The sequence below is a fragment of the Rhineura floridana genome, chromosome 7 (assembly GCF_030035675.1).
Source record: "Rhineura floridana isolate rRhiFlo1 chromosome 7, rRhiFlo1.hap2, whole genome shotgun sequence".
NCBI classification, from domain to species: Eukaryota; Metazoa; Chordata; class Lepidosauria; order Squamata; family Rhineuridae; genus Rhineura; species Rhineura floridana.
The window spans coordinates 137,000,984-137,017,760 of NC_084486.1; the positions used below are offsets into that span (position 1 = coordinate 137,000,984).

The 16,777-nt window shown below is 42.5% G+C and overlaps 1 protein-coding gene across 3 annotated transcripts in view; it reads left to right on the top strand.

Annotated features, from left to right (window-relative positions):
* The window catches only part of NAALADL2 (N-acetylated alpha-linked acidic dipeptidase like 2), an 847,134-nt gene that overhangs the window by 328,106 nt on the left and 502,251 nt on the right, over positions 1 to 16,777 (top strand). For all 3 annotated transcript variants that reach the window (XM_061637347.1, XM_061637348.1, XM_061637349.1), the window contains exon 3: positions 490 to 760. In XM_061637347.1, the coding sequence (XP_061493331.1) occupies positions 490 to 760 (271 nt within the window). The remainder of the gene's footprint in view (positions 1 to 489; positions 761 to 16,777) is intronic.

Genomic DNA, 16,777 nt, shown 5'->3' on the forward strand with positions numbered 1-16,777 from the left:
AGAGACATATAAACAGCCTTGTCATTGCCCCATCTTGCAACTGTCATGCTGGACAAGGCATGGCCTATTGAGAGGGGGCATGGCCTTGGAAGAGTCCCAGATCTGGAATGAGTCAACTGGTGGTCCACACTTGGACATTTTAAAGCTATGTTTGTCATCTTTATGCTATATACTAAACACAGCCTTCCCCAACCAGATGTTGTGGACTACAACTTGCCCATGAGCATTGGTCATACTAGCTGGGGCTGATAGGAGTTATAGTCCAAAACCTCCAGAGGACTGGATTAATCCAATGGGTCTCCTGAAATTCCTAATGCAATATTTCCACCCTATTCTTGTGATTGTATTGAAGAATTAGATGCAAGGCATTGTCTGGATACTGGGTGTCATACAAATGAAATCAAAGACTGCTTTCTAATTAGAAAAGAAAAGAAATATTGGGGAAAGCCAACCTGTTAACTCAGTACTTCTGTTGTTGTTTCTTCTCAGAGATCTGATACAGTTGAATGGGAAAGAAGATAGAGATATTGCAATGAAGCTGCTGGCTCAGTGGACATCCTATGGCCTTGAAGATGTCCAGCTAGTAAATTACTCTGTCCTGCTTGACCTGCCAGGCTCTTCTCCAAATACAGTGACTCTGAATAACACTGGGGAATGCTTTTATCCTAGTGGACAGCTGTGTAAAGAAGAGATCCAAAAGCTTCACAGTCAAGACCTTCTCTACTCCTATGCTGCTTACTCTGCCAAAGGAACTCTCACGGTAATGTGACCATTTATCTCTGTCATTTTGGTGGGGGGAAAATGAAAGAGAAAGAAACAGCTTCCATCTAGATTTAAACCAATGGGATGATGTATTGTGTGCTGTGCTAGAAACAAGCCAAATAGGTGTGGGTTTAAGATACAGTGTACTTTATGCTTCAGTCCTTGTCATGATCCATCTCTATTATGTTTTATATCTTTTTAAGTGGAAGCTAGAATTCTTTATATTTTGGTGAGACTGCTGCCTTCTTTTAGATATATGTCCGTGTGATTTTTAATTCTCAGATTATAGCCTAATAGTTGATGAACCAGCCCTGTGATGTACCACTGTATCCTTCAAAGAATTCTTAAAAACGCTTAAAGGACAACAGGACTGCGAGGTAGGCTTGCCAAGTTGTTTCTCACTGGGATGATGGGGCTTGTAAAGCGGTCCCATCATCCCTAGTAGGAAAAGATGCTACACACATCTAAAGTGGAGGAATCATAGATCAGAGGTAGAGCACATGCATGCAAGTCCCTGCTTCAGGTGTTGGAAAAGACTCCCTCTTGATATTCTGGAATCTCTCAGGCCCCAGTTTTTCCATTGTTTTCTCCATCTGAACAGGTAATAAACCTGCTTCTCTTTGGGTAGAAATGATGTTCCGAAGGTCATTTCTCGCTGGTGCTCCACACATCTTTTCAATCACTTGAGAACGGGCCACATCACTCATTTCTGCAGTGGAACCCTCTGTCATCTGCTACTGCCTTCTCTTTCCTCAAGGGGAACTTTTTTTTTTGCCCTCCATGGAGAGAGAAGAAAAGCTAACAGAGGGCTGGCTGCAAACTCATGTCCTGCTTGTAGGCTACCTGTAGACATCTGCTTCAGCATTGTGAGAACAGGATGCTGGAGTAGATGAGCCTTTGGCCGATCCAACAGGAGCCTTCTTATGCTCTTAATTTTTGAAGTTTTGTGAGCATTCACTAGAAATGCTCGTGGGGTGCTACTAGCTTTCATGTGAGCAGTGTTGTGCTCAACCATCTCTACAACTGAGACTTAGACAGACAGTGAGTATACAGGCTAAGCATAGGCAATTTGCCCCCACCAAGACATCCTGCCAGCCCCCAATATAATGTCCCCAATTTTACAGCAGAAGGGCCAGCTTCATGTCTACATAGGAATGTAGGAAGCCACCTTATACATAGTCATACCATTGGTCCATCTAGCTCAGTATTGTCTATACTGATTGGCAGTGGCTTTCCAGGGTTTCAGGCAGAAGCCTCTCTCTACCTTATCTGGAAACACTAGGAACTGAAGCTTGGACCTTCTGTATGCAAGGCAAACGCTCTACTACGGCCCTTCCCCAGAAAACAAAGTATGAGTCTGATTTTAAAAGCCAAAGGGGCACATAATGGACTGGATGAAGAGTATAGATCTCTCCATTCACCCATGTCTTAGCTCTTTCTTCCAAAGTCAGAGGTTGGCTGAGGAGAGAACACATGGGTGGGTGTGCCAAGAACATCAAGGAACAAATATGTAGATTATGTTTCTGTATTTATAGGAGCATAGGAAGATGCCTTATATTGAGACAGACCACTGGACCGTCTACCTCAGTTCTGTCTACACTGACCGGCAGAGGTTCTCCAGGATTTCAGACAGGAGGCCTTCACAGCCCTGCCTGGAGATGATGGGGATTGAACCTGGGACCTTCTGCATGCAAAGCAGATGCTCTACCACTGAGCTAGGGCCATTCCTCATCTATGTTCCCCTTTTTGCTGCTATATGTTGGACTCTTGAGCCCCATCTCTTTCCCACATTCATATTCATTCATGCTTGGCAGTGGTTCCGCTCCTACTTGGCGGATCGTCGCCAGAAGGTAGTACTTGGGGAACATTGCTCGACACCTTGGACTCTCCATTGTGGAGTCCCTCAGGGGTCGATTTTGTCCCCCATGCTTTTTAACATCTACATGCAGCCTCTGGGTGCCGTCATCAGGAGTTTTGGAGTGCGTTGCCACCAGTACGCTGATGACACGCAGCTCTATTTCTCCTTTTCATCTTCTACAGGTGAGTCTGTGGATGTGCTGAATCACTGCCTGACCGCGATAATGGACTGGATGAGAGCTAATAAACTGAGACTCAATCCAGACAAGACTGAGACACTGTTGGTGAGTGCCTTCCCTGCCCACATGGTGGATGTTCACCCTGTTCTAGATGGGGTTACACTCCCCTTGAAGGAACAGATTTGTAGTCTGGGAGTTCTTTTCGATCCTTCCTTGTCTCTTGAGGCGCAAGTGGCCTCGGTGGCAAGGAATGCGTTCTACCACCTTCGGTCGGTAGCCCAGCTACGCCCCTATCTGGACAGGGATGACCTCGCCTCAGTTGTTCATGCTCTGGTAACTTCTAGGCTGGATTACTCTAATGCGCTCTACGTAGGGCTGCCCTTGAAGACAGTTCGGAAGCTTCAGCTAGTGCAAAACGCAGCAGCCAGACTGCTGACGAGGACCAGCCGGTCAGCACATATAACACCTGTTCTGGCCCGTTTGCACTGGCTACCTATTTGTTTCCGAGCCAGATTCAAGGTGCTGGTTTTGACCTATAAAGCCTTACACGGCGTGGGACCGCAATATCTTGTGGAACGCCTCTCCCGCTATGAACCTACCCGGTCACTTCGCTCAGCATCTAAGGCCCTCCTCCGGGTACCAACCCATCGAGAAGCCCCGAGGACAGTTGCTCGATCTAGGGCCTTTTCTGTAGTGGCCCCCGAACTGTGGAACAGCCTCCCCGAAGAAGTACGTCTGGCGCCTACGTTTCTATCTTTTTGGCGCCAGGTCAAGACCTGGCTATGCTCCCAGGCATTTTAAGCGTTTATGTTATAATTTTATATTTTTATTTTTTCTTTTTTCTTTTGTTGCTGCTTGTGTTTATTGTTTGTTGTCTGATTTTATTGTTGATATTTTGTATTTTAACCTTTTTGTACACCGCCCAGAGAGCCACTCGCTATGGGCGGTCTATAAATGAAACAAATAAAAATAAATAAATAAATAAATAAATAAATAAAATATTTAAAGACACAGAACTGCTGCCATCGCCTTTAGTTTGATCCTCAGGGACATAGCAGAACCAAGAAGTTTATTAAGTCCTTACTAGGCTGCAGGCCTGGAACAGACGGAACAGACGGAAGCCCAAACTTTAAACATTAGTAGCACGGTTTATATTATGTTATTGTTTGTTCTAATGAAGCGTTTCTTTCAGCTGGGCACATCTGTAGGTACTGCACAATAGCACACGTATGGCAATTCCTGCTCTTGCTATTTAGCATTTATTTAGTGTTAGGTGCAGAACACAGCATCGAAATGAACAGTCCAAGCCCAAAGGGCTTGTAATCCTCATCTGGTACATAGAATAGGAGCTTGGGGAGAGATAAATTTATAAGCACCCACACCTGCTCTTGGGAAATGTGTGTTCCAAATATCTGTAGGCCTCCAGAACTGAAGATCCATCTGGTGGGCCTGCTGTATAATTAAGCATAGCCACCAGCAAGTGTATGCAGAATTATGGCTTTCAGTAGAGACAAAGTTCTATCACTTCAGTCTGCTTAATTACACATCTCTACCATCTGAATTAATACAGTTGATGTTGTGTTGGTGCAAGCTACTCTACTAGCTGCCATAACTGCTTGGATCTAAGAGCAGGGCATTAATTCAGAATGCAGAGATATTTTGAAGTCTGTGAGAAGTAGTCTGCAAATAATTTGCAGTCCTTGTATTATATATGTTGCATTATGGCACCATCATGGTTCTATGGTGGCTGAAATGCTTTCGAGTTGCCCTAAGTCCCACTTCCTTCTGCATGCTCTGTCTCTGTGCAGCTGAGCCCTCAGAAAGAATAGCAGGGATGTGGGAAGAAGTTGTTTGGTTTGCTTTTCACAGTGGACCTACCCAACCCAATGTTCTCAGGCGTGCTTGCAGATCAAAACACAGCTCCCAGATGGACTGCACACTTATCTGGGTTTTCTGATGCAGCTTCAGTGTGAGAAAAGTATGCACAAAAATACATATTTTACATGAAAGATGTGTACAAAATGTGTATTTTATGGATGCATGCACTGAAAAGTATCAAAAAGAGTGTATTTTACATTTTTAAAAGTACCAAATGTGTACAGTTTAAATGCAGACTTTTTTGTGTGTTCTTTGCAAATAAATCTACAAAATGGGATGGAATGTGTGATTGAATGCCAGCGACACTGAAACAAAATGGGATTAGCTGCTCCGCCTGTTCCTGAAGAATAGCCACCAGAGGCTGACACTTTCAAAGGCTAATAAACAACAGACAAAGTTAACATTTCCAGTTCCATGGTGGCCTACCAAAAAAATTTCTTCTACAGTGTCCGCTAACCTGCTAGTCCACAAGTAGATTTAAGCTTGTAATTGCGAGCCCGAATCAGACTTACTTTTCTGTGCATAGAGAGTGATTGTGATCATGCAGGACAGCCCCCCCAACTGATACGTAACATCCACACTGCGGATGATACCCATCGTCTAGATAGCTTGGTAGATAATGCTGAGGAGGATTCAGTGGTCATGGTACAAATTTATTTATTTATTTATTTATTGTATTTGTATACCGCCCCATAGCCGAAGCTCTCTGGGCGGTTTACAGTAACTAAAAACATTAAAAACAAAAATACAAATTTAAAACACATCTTTTAAAAACAATTTAAAACACATCTTTTAAAAACAATTTAAAACACAATTTAAAATTTTTTAAACAATTTAAAAACACATGCTAAAATGCCTGGGAGAAGAGGAAAGTCTTGACCCGGCACTGAAAAGATAACAGTGATGGCGCCAGGCGCACCTTGTGACTGACATCATTCCATAATTTGGGGGCCACCACTGAGAAGGCCCTCTCCCTTCTTGCCACCCTCCAAGCTTCCCTCAGAGTAGGCACCCGGAGGAGGGCCTTAGATGTTGAGTGTAGTGTATGGGTGGGTTTGTGTCGGGAGAGGTATTCCATCAGGTATTGTGGTCCCAAGCCGTGTAAGGCTTTATAGGTTAAAACTAGCACCTTGAATCGAGCTTGGAAACATACAGGGAGCCAATGCAAGCGGGTCAGAATTGATTTTATATGTTCGGACCGTCTGGTCCCTGTTACCAATCTGGCCGCTGCATTTTGCACAAGCTGCAGTTTCCGAATCGTCTTCAAAGGGAGCCCCACGTAGAGTGCATTGCAGTAATCTAACATTGGCACCAATGACATGATTACACTGTGGTTTTAACACAGCTGGTTTATTTACTGCAGTTCCATCCCACCCTTTCTGCAAGGAGCTCAAAGTGGTCCACACAGTTCTTCCTCCTTCATTTTATCCTCACAACAACCCTGTAAGGCAGGTTAGACTGATAGATAGTTAACAACACAAGGTCATCCAGTGAGCTTCATGGCTAAGTGGAGATCTGAACCCTAGTGTCCCAGGTCCTAATCCAACACCCTAACCACTAAACCATACTGTCTGTTAACTATACACACACTCAAACACACACACATCCAGTTGTATATCATTTATTTATCCCTCTTTCTGATGTCATTTTTAATCACTTGAACTACAAGCAGAAAGAGCTGCTAACGACTGTACAAAGCCTGGCTGGGAGACATACACTACAGGATTACTTTGGCTTTGACAGTGTTATTTGTAGAACAGCCAACACTCGGCTTCTTTGAAAACCTGTCATGTCTATTCATTTTGTGGCCATTTTTGTTCCTGAACCTCCAATTTGTGCTTTCTAGTAACAGCCCGAATGGCATTTGTGGTATATGAAATCTCCTTTTGAAAACAAACTTAGTGCCTATGATGGATGGCCCAATTTTGCTACCTTTTTGTAATTTGCTGCGTGCTGGAAAAGTGACAGTGTTTAGCCCGCTATAGTAACAGTTGGGGTCAGTGTATTTCATAGATCATGGTCCTGTTGATAATGAAATGCACATTATAATAGATGATTCATCATATTTCAGGTCAGTGGGAGAAAAATGCCTCTTGGTGTGTTGTGTTTGTGACTAGAAAGCCACATACAAATTGTAACTCAGTAGCAATTAAGCTTGGAAAAATCTTAATTTTCTCCAAACTCTCAGTTTGGAAAATCTTTATTCCTAAAAAATGCATTTTACATCTTTCTAAATTTTCTGCAGCACATCTTTTCCATTGATCTTTCATTGCATTGCCGGTAGCGTACATTTGGGGCACAAATCTGTATGTATGTTGCTTGGCATCATGGGCAGTATTCAACTAACATTTTGCACTAGTGCTAGAGTTAGCACTAGCACAATGAGGTTTCACCCCCTCTCCTCCCCTCCCCCACACATCCATCTGCAGAGTCGGACATGACTTGGAGCTCTGCCTCTAAAAGCAAATCCTGACTCCTGAAGCAGATGCCGTTAAACTCACTGAGGAAGGTGAGCCACATTTGGAGGTTGTTGTGCGAACCCTGGCATGCACACCCTTCATAGCATCACAAAGGCATCTGAGGAAGGCCCTGCCAGGCTAAATGACACTGGATGCGAAAACCAGATGGCCCACTATCTTCTGGTGTTGCAGCAGGATGAGCTTCGAAGCTACAGCCGTACTCCTAAGCCTAGCATGCAGGGCCTGACGTTTGTCCACAGGTAGCCTGGAACACTGGGCAACAGTGTCCAATTCGATACCCAGGAAAGTCAAGCACGTAGTGGGGTCCTCAGAGTTCTTCAGGGCCAAAGGGACACCCAAGTCCCTGGTCAAGGCCACAAAGGCTTTGTCTAAGTGAGCACACTGATCAATGTCAGCAGGCCTCACAAAGAGGAAGTTATCTAAACAATGAGAAGTGAGGTGAGAGACAGACCTCCCTCACACCACCCATTTGAGAAAGGTACTAAAAGTCTTGAAGGTGGAACGAGAAAGAGAGCAGCCCATTGGCATCACTCAGTCCACAATATTGCCCGCAGAACTGGAAACCTAAAAAGATAAACATCCAAAGGATGGACAGGCAATTAGAGGATGGCTGGCTTTATGCCACACTTTGCTAGGAAAGCCCCCCTTTCCCCCACCTCATTTCACCGACAGTGTTGTCAAAATATGTGTACCACACACTGGCACTCTCATGTGGAATCCTGTCATTAACAGAACCTCCCTTAGAAAAGGAAAGGCCGTGAATGAGGCAATATTAAATCAGCTGCTTTCAGGGGTGAAATCCAAAGGTCTTGTAAGGGGCGGACGGCAAAAAGAGGCCAAGAATCCTATTGGTGTCTATATCCTCAATGAACCTATCTGCAACCACTGCCTCCAGGCTCCTAAAGGAAGCCTGACTCGGTGAATGGACAGAAATCGGAAGTCCCTAATATGGAATCCAGAAGCCCTCAGAAAAGTCCACCAAGTGATATACCACCATCCTCCTGTCTGGATAAGTCTCAAGGAGATGTGCCAAAGAGGCAAGGCTGATTGGGCTACTGGTCTTGTGATGCACCGAGGCCCCCACTGTCTCCTTTCTGTGGCTGGTGCTGTTCTCTATGCCCTGGCCTTGCCAGTTGGGCCTTAGCACAGGAAGAATTGGGTTGACCCCAATACCACAGGTGCCACATGCATATTTAAAGCTGCAAGGGTGATGGGTGCAGTGGCCTGGGCTATTGTAGCTCCAGTAAGCCTGGTGGGAATTAACCCACTGTGGCCCCTGGTATCTATCATCTGCACATTCATCAAGAAGCGGCCACTATCCACCCTCTCAGCCTGTACTGGTCTCGTGGGTGTCATGCAGTGAAGCCAGAACCTCTGATGTGGGATCCAGGGCTACCCACTGACAAAAAATCTTGTCATAATGCAACTAAACAGTACTGGCAAAGTCCCGGACAGCCCTGTGAATAATGTCCTGGTACTTTATCATAGACAAAGCCCTGGAAGGGTATGCCTGTATCATGAAACCCATGTATACAGTACAAGTGTTAAGCCAATTAGCCCACACATTCTTCTGTTTTGTTTGAGGCTTTGAACTTAGTTGACAGAGAACCAAAAGAACTGTGGAGTGAAGTCAGAGACATTATCAGGGAAGAATGCAAAAAGACAATACCTCTAGTTAAAAAGAGAGAAAGACCTCAATGGATGACTGAAGAAACTCTTAAAATGGTTAAAGAGAGAAGCAAAAGCAAGAGGAGATAGAAACACAGTCAGAACCCTAAATGCAACAATACAACGACTAGTACATAGGGACAAAGAGAACTATTACAATAGTTATTGTATAGAAATAGAAGAGGACAACAAAAAGGGAAGAACAAGAGCCTATTCCAAAAGATTAGAGAAATGAAGGGGAAATTTAAACCAAGAGTAGGGATGTTGAATAATCAACAGGGCAACACACTGACTGACTGAGATGAAATAAAAGGAAGATGGAAGTAATACACTGAAGAACTCTAGAAAAGAGATGCAAGTATGACAGATTCATTCACAGAGGAACTGTATGATGAAGAACCAGAAATTTTAGAATGTGAGGTGAAAGCTGCTCTTAAAATACTTGGAAGAAACAAATCACCAGGAATAGATGGCATACCAATAGAGCTGCTACAAGCTACTGAGACTGAATCTGTCCAAATTTTGACAAAAATCTGTCAAGTAATATGGAAAACTAAACAATGGCCCAGAGACTAGAAGCGTTCCATATACATCCCAATTCCAAAGAAAGGGGATCCCAGGGATTGCAGTAATTATTGAACTATCGCCTTAATATCCCATGTAAGTAAAGTAATGCTCAAGATTCTACAACAAAGGCTCTTATCTTATATGGAGCAAGAAATTCCAGACATCCAAGCTGGATTTAGAAAGGGAAGAGGCACCAGAGATCATATCACAAACATACGTTGGATAATGGAACGGAGCAAGGAATTTAAAGAAAAATCACCCTGTGCTTTATAGATTACAGCAAAGCCTTTGACTGTGTAGATCATGAAAAACTGTGGAATGCTTTAAAAGAAATGGGGGTGCCACAGCATCTGATTGTCCTGATGAGCAACCTATACTCTGGACAAGAGGCTACTGTAAGGACAGAATATGGAGAAATCAACTGGTTCCCAATCGGAAAGGGTGTGAGACGGGTGTATTTTCTCACCTTCTTTGTTTAATCTATACACAGAACATATCCTACGGAAAGCAGGATTGGACCAAGATGAAGGAGGTGTGAAAATTGGAGAGAGAAATATCAATAATTTAAGATATGCAGACGATACCATACTATTAGCAGAAACCAGTAATGATTTGAAACAAATGCTGATGAAAGTTAAAAAGGAAAGCACAAAAGCAGGACTACAGCTGAACGTCAAAAAGACTAAAGTAATGACAACAGAAGATTTATGTAACTTTAAAGTTGACAATGAGGACATTGAACTTGTCAAGGATTATCAATACCTCGGCACAGTCCTTAAGCAAAATGGAGACAATAGTCAAGAAACCAGAAGAAGGCTAGGACTGGGGTGGGCAGCTATGGGAGAACTAGAAAAGGTCCTCAAATGCAAAGATGTATCACTGAACACTAAAGTCAGGATCATTCATACCATGGTATCCCCGATCTCTATGTATGGCTGTGAAAGTTGGACAGTGAAAAAAGCAGATAAGAGAAAAATCAACTCCTTTGAAATGCGGGGTTGGAAGAGAGCTTTGCACATACCATGGACTGTGAAAAAGACAAATAATTGGGTGTTAGAACAAATTAAACCAGAAGCGTCACTAGAAGCTAAAATGATGAAACTGAGGTTATCATACTTTGGACACATCATGAGAAGACATGATTCACTAGAAAAGAACATAATGCTGGAAAAAACAGAAGGGAGTCGAAAAAGAGGAAGGTCAAACAAGAAATGGATTGATTCCATAAAGGAATCCACAGACCTGAACTCACAAGATCTGAATAGGGTGGTTCATGACAGATGCTTTTGGAGGTCACTGATTCATAGGGTCGCCATAAGTCGTAATCGACTTGAAGGCACATAACAACAACAAACTGCCGTCAAGTCGATTCTGACTTATGGCGACCCTTTGAATAGGGTTTTCATGAGGCTGAGAGGCAGTGACTGGCCCCAGGTCACCTAGTGAGCTTCATGGCTATGTGGGGATTCAAACCCTGGTCTCCCAAGTTATAGTCCAACACCTTAACCACGCTGGCTCTCTGTAGGTTTACACATGCATGTAGAAATCTCTGGCTTTTGCATAGCTAGAATATAACCTCCTCAACAAAGGTAAGAGTCACATCCTTTGTTCCAGCCAGTTTTGCCTCTGGCCCAACCCACCACTGGCATGTGGCCCACAATGTAATGGCCTCCTCAGATTGAAAAAGGTCCCCACCCTTGCTTTAAAGTAATGCCTGATCAATTCTCTGCTATAGCATGCTGTATAATGTCAATGATGAACCTTGACGATGTGTCCTATTTATATGAAATGTCTTCTAGACCTACCAGTCACTTATTTTATTGAGCTTGGTGTCTAGGACTTGAAAAATGAAATTGATGTTCTGCAATATAACAGTAGTATAAAATGCTTATAAGTCTTTTCTAGAGTACCTGTATATATTTTCTTGCAGCTATGGAATAGCCCTGCGTGCTCAGGGCTACAGATGTACACTTGCTTGCACAATAAATGCAGTGTAATATTTGTAGACTCAGCCATATTCTGCCTCTGAACTGAACTGAGAATGCTGACAACCTGACTGTTTAGTACAGCAGGGCGTTAATGGAAGGAAGAGCTCTTCATTCAGCTCTTCAGCTTCTGATGGGGAAAATGGTTTTCCTTGAGAGCAGAAGATGTGCATGCCATTTATTATGTATTTATGGTATTTAGAGGCCGCCTATCTGCCAAGGAACACGAGGTGGTTTTCAATTTTCAAATACCAGGAACAAACAGATGATATAAAATGTAAAGTTGGCCTGGGGCAGCGGAGGGAGAGGGGAGAGACATGCAGGCCCTGATGTAGCCTTTGCCTGGCACCCTTGCTCTCTTCTTCCTTCTCACAGGGCAAATGGGTCTACAGTATGGATAGTCAGAAAACCAGATTTAGCTGTCCGCACCTCAGAATATACTCTGGCAAACAAATGGTTTCTTCTGCATTCCAAAATGGAGATTGCCATTTGGTCGGGCAGGTTGGGGGGAAGGGTAAACTGAAAGATAAAGAGAGCAACTTCCTCCTTTTCTAGTGGGTTCTAGGCTAATGAAAAATGGCCAGGTTTGTTATCTTTGAGATATAAGACCCAATAACACGTTGCTGTTGAGAGAGAGAGAAAAACTGCCTTCACCAGACATCCTTTACAATTTTGGCATTGTTTATGTTTTACTTCAGCTATATTTATTTGCTAACGACTCAATTTTTATGGGGTTTTTCTCACTGTGCAGTTTTTTCTCTACGGGTAACCTTTGTTACATGTCAAATATTAAAGAAAATGTAAATATATTTCCCCAAGCTTTCACTGAGTTCTGTCAGATCTCATGAAACGGAGAGCAGAGCAATCTCAGTCACATTAGGTTTAACCTCTGAAAGGATATGAGCCACTGAAATGTACATTAATTGCTGGCTGGAGAGAAGCAGGGAGGGGGGAAAGCCTCATGAAAATGTTCCAGCTGAAACGGAAACACAAGGTTCTGTGCCAGACCGCTATGTCTCCAGAAATCATAAGTGCAGTGATTTTCAGGATCAGGAAAAATGCAAGACAAAAATCAGCCTGTAAATAAACTTGGCAGATTCGGAATAGCAAATGTCTTGAAAAGATAGTTGTAATAATAGCACACTTCATCAAGTCCCAGACATAATGCAACACAAACAACATCTGCAGATTCTTTCTGCCTGCCCCCTGGAATTCCCGCCCTTCTTTACTATATGATGTCTTTAAGAGTGAGGCTGAATATAGAAGCTCCAGATTTGAACCTTGCCTCTTTTATGCAGGGCCAGCCTTGGATCAGTATTGGGGGGTATCTACTGAAGCCTGTGCCCACTGACTATGCTAGTTCTCTTCCATGCTGTCACTGACTGTTCACCTGCCCTCACCAAGCAAGTGATGGGAGCAGGCAAAGAGCATTCCCCTCTATTTTCCTTGGCCTCATGTTATCTCAAAGTCTAGTTTAATTGGCATACCAAACGTGTTCCTTAACTCCTTGGCTCCTTTAGCTTTATTTTAAAGATGACACTGTGCAAAGGGCATTGCAGAGGGGTATACCTGCTATCCTCATCCATAGAAGACAAACTTGCCCTTGAGTGTGGGAAGGGCAAGAGCCTAACTCTGAACCTAATATATTTGCCAACTACCCGCACAGGTACTTACTTCTACTTGAACATCAATTAGTCCCTGCAGAAACAAAGCAACTCCCCCAATGAGCACTTCCTCCACCGGTAACCTAATCATTTGCATTCCCTAAAGATAAGTTGTCATCTCTGCAGTCTTATCCTAGCATCCTTGGTCTGGGAGCTGCAGCTGGTGCAAAATGTAGTGGCACGACTACTCACTGGGGCAGGGTATCTCTAACATGTCACCCCACTGCTAAAAGTATTGCACTGGCTGCCCATTAGTTCAAGGTTAATGGGCCAAGTTCAAGGTTCTGGTTTTGGTGTACAAAGCCCTAAACAGCTTGGGATCAGGATACCTGAACGATTGTCTTACCCCTTATATACCCAGTCGATCACTACGCTCTGCAGATGAAGACCTCCTGCAGATACCATCTTATCTGTCCGTTCCACACAGCATAAGAAGCAGACCTTTTGTGTTGTGGCACCTGCCCTTTGGAATTCCCTCCCCTTAAAAGACTTGAAGGCAGTCCATAATTTTTAAGATGCTTTTAAAGCTTTTTTTTTAAAAAGATGTTTTTTAAGGTGCTTTGTTTTAATATGTTTTTAAAGATGTTTCATTTTAATATATTTTAAAGTCTGTTTTTAGAGTGATTTTAGTGTTTTGTTTGGCACCCTGGGCTCCTTCTGGGAGGAAGAGAGAGATATACATTTAATGAATAAATAAATAAATAAATAAAATCCCTTCTGATAGCATCAGCATGATCCTCCCTAGTACACCTTTTGTCTCAGGTATCCCCTCTATTCAGGATCCCAAGTCTTTCAGTGAATGTATCCAAGATTTCATGTTGTTAAGCCTATTCAGATTTTGGGGGACCTCCACAACAGAAGTTTGCTCCAATCCCAGCTGGTTCCCTTTCTTCCCTCTTCTACCCTGTTGTTCCCTTGCTCCCTTTCCGTGTTTGTTGTTTTTGTTGGGTAAGTTAGGGCCCTTGAGGGAATATGAAACCACATATATTCTCCTTAAGGAAATTCTTCTACTTTCAAACCATATTGGGGAATAACAGTAAACAACTTTTAAAAACTCAAATGGTGACTCAGATTCTTGTTAATTTCCCCCCAGTGATTTTAGTAATTTAGAGTATAGTGCATGTTAGGTGTAGCATGTGAACCAGGACATGTGTAGACTTGACACTCCCTCTGGATGGTTGTATGGATTGGGCCAAGAGGAACAGGGCAATTATAAGCATGAATTAATTCAACTGAGTTCAGTGAGACGTATTCCTTCATGTGTGTGTTTGGTGGTGCAGTCTTAGGGCTACAGTCTCCAGGGCTGATTTGTGCATAAGAAAGAAGTTCTTGACGCTACTTAGATGAGGGAGATTGTGAGACAATAGTGTTAGCAATTGGATAATGGAGATGTAGAGAACAATAGGACTCCTAACAGAAATCAGATCAGTCCCAGAGGTGCTCAAATAACATGGGAGCATGTAACAAAATAACTGAACAAGTATGAAGGCATCCTCATTATGTCTTCAGAAAAGTATAGGAAAAGGTAAAGGTAAAGGTGTCCCCGCACTTATAGTGTGAGTCGTTTCCGACTCTTAGGGTGACGTCTTGCAACGTTTACTAGGCAGACCGTATATATGGGGTGGGATTGCCAGTTCCTTCCCCGGCCTTTCTTTACCCCCCAGCATATGCCGGGTACTCATTTTACCCACCACGGATGGATGGAAGGCTGAGTGGACCTCGACCCCTTTTACCGGAGATTCGACTTCCTCCTTCCATTGGAATCGAACTCTGGCTGTGAGCAGAGCTTCAGCTGTGTTACTGCCGCTTACCTCTCTGCACCACGGAGGGTATAGGAACATTCCAATTAATACATTTTCTAATCAAAGCCTTTTTTCTGATTCTACAAATATAATTTATTTGTTTTGTCTACTGCAAAGTTGGATTTTACTGGAGATACATATTCTTTTCAGTCCACAGATTACATTTTAGAGAGTAAGCACCCAGTTTGAATGGATGAATCAAATGTTGTAGTAGCTCCACAGTTGTAGGTATAAGAGGATTTACCTTTGCATATCTAAAGCAAACACACAAGTGTTCTTTCTTTTTGCAACTGATAAAAAGCTGTGTTTCTGTTTTTTTTTTTTTAAATAGAATTATTTTCCCCAACAAGGAAAGCAGTATATCTGTACTTTGCCTCCAGTGATTTTACTTTAATATTCAGAATGTATAAAGATCAGGATTATACCATTGTAAAATTACCAGAAGTGAAAGCTAAAAGCATCACAAAAATCCACTCCATTCATTTTATTTTATTTTATCTTTATTTTTTGCACAAAAGTAACACACTACTGAATTGTATTAGCACCATATGTTACAAGTATTTAATACATTGTTAACAGGAATAACATCCTACTTCCAAGAAACACTTCCATCATGCATATGCATTTTTAAGCATTTGCATTACAGTGGCTTGTAAAGACCCCATCCTGCCTGGAATCATTTAAGGACAAGAAATGTCAGTCCCTGTTTTCTCACACCTGCTAGTGTCCTGAAAGGGAGCCCAGAAGAATATAAAGACTAGCAAATTTATTACGGCATAAGCTTTCAAGGACTAACATCCCCTTCATCACATGCATGAAGTCTTGGCAGGTGTATAAAAATGCAGACAGTCAGACCCTCTTAACAAATTTGATCTATGATCTGTTGTTGTTATGTGCCTTCAAGTCAACTACGACTTATGGCAACCCTATGAATCAGCAACCTGCAAGAGCATCTGTCGTGAACCACCCTGTTCAATCTTGTAAGTTCAGGTATGTGGCTTCCATTATGGGATCAATCCATCTCTTGTTTGGTCTTCCTCTTTTTCTACTCCCTTCTGTTTTTCCCAGCATTATTATCATTTTAGCTTCTAATGATAGTTCTGGTTTAATTTGTTCTAACACCCAATTATTTGTCTATTTTGCAGTCCATGGTATGTGCAAAGCTCTCCTCTAACACCACATCTTTCTCTTATCTGCTTTTTTCACTGTCCAACTTTCATATCCATACATAGAGATCAGAAATACCATGGTCTGAATGATCCTGACTTTAATGTTGAGTGATACATCTTTATATTTGAGGACCTTTTCTAGTTCTCTCTCAGCTGCCCTCCCCAGTCCTAGCCTTCTTCTGGTTTCTTGACTATTGTCTCCATTTTGGTTAATGATTGTGCCAAGGTATTGATAATCCTTTACAAGTTCAATGTCCTCATTGTCAACTGTAAAGTTGCATAAATCTTATGTTATTACTTTAGTCTTCTTGACGTTCAGCTGTAGTCCTGCTTTTGTGCTTTCCTCTTTAACTTTCATCAGCATTTGTTTCAAATCATTACTGGTTTCTGCCAGTAGTATTGTATCGTCTGCATATTTCCCTCCAATTTTCACACCTCCTTCATATTGGTCCAATTCTGCTTTTTGTATGATATGTTCTGTGTATAGATTAAATACATAGGGTGATAAAATACACCCCTGTCTCACACCCTTTCCGATGGGGAACCAATCGGTTTCTCCATATTCTGTCCTTACAGTAGCCTCTTGTCCAGAGTACAGGTTGCGCATCAGGACAATCAGATGCTGTGGAACCCCCATTTCCTTTAAAGAAATCTATGATCTGAATTTCCAAAAACAAACTGAAAAATTGTTTGGTCACCAGTGATGCAGTTAGGTAATAACTAGGGCAGTTATTTGTGCTGCCGAAGTGCTTTGATGCTGTTAATA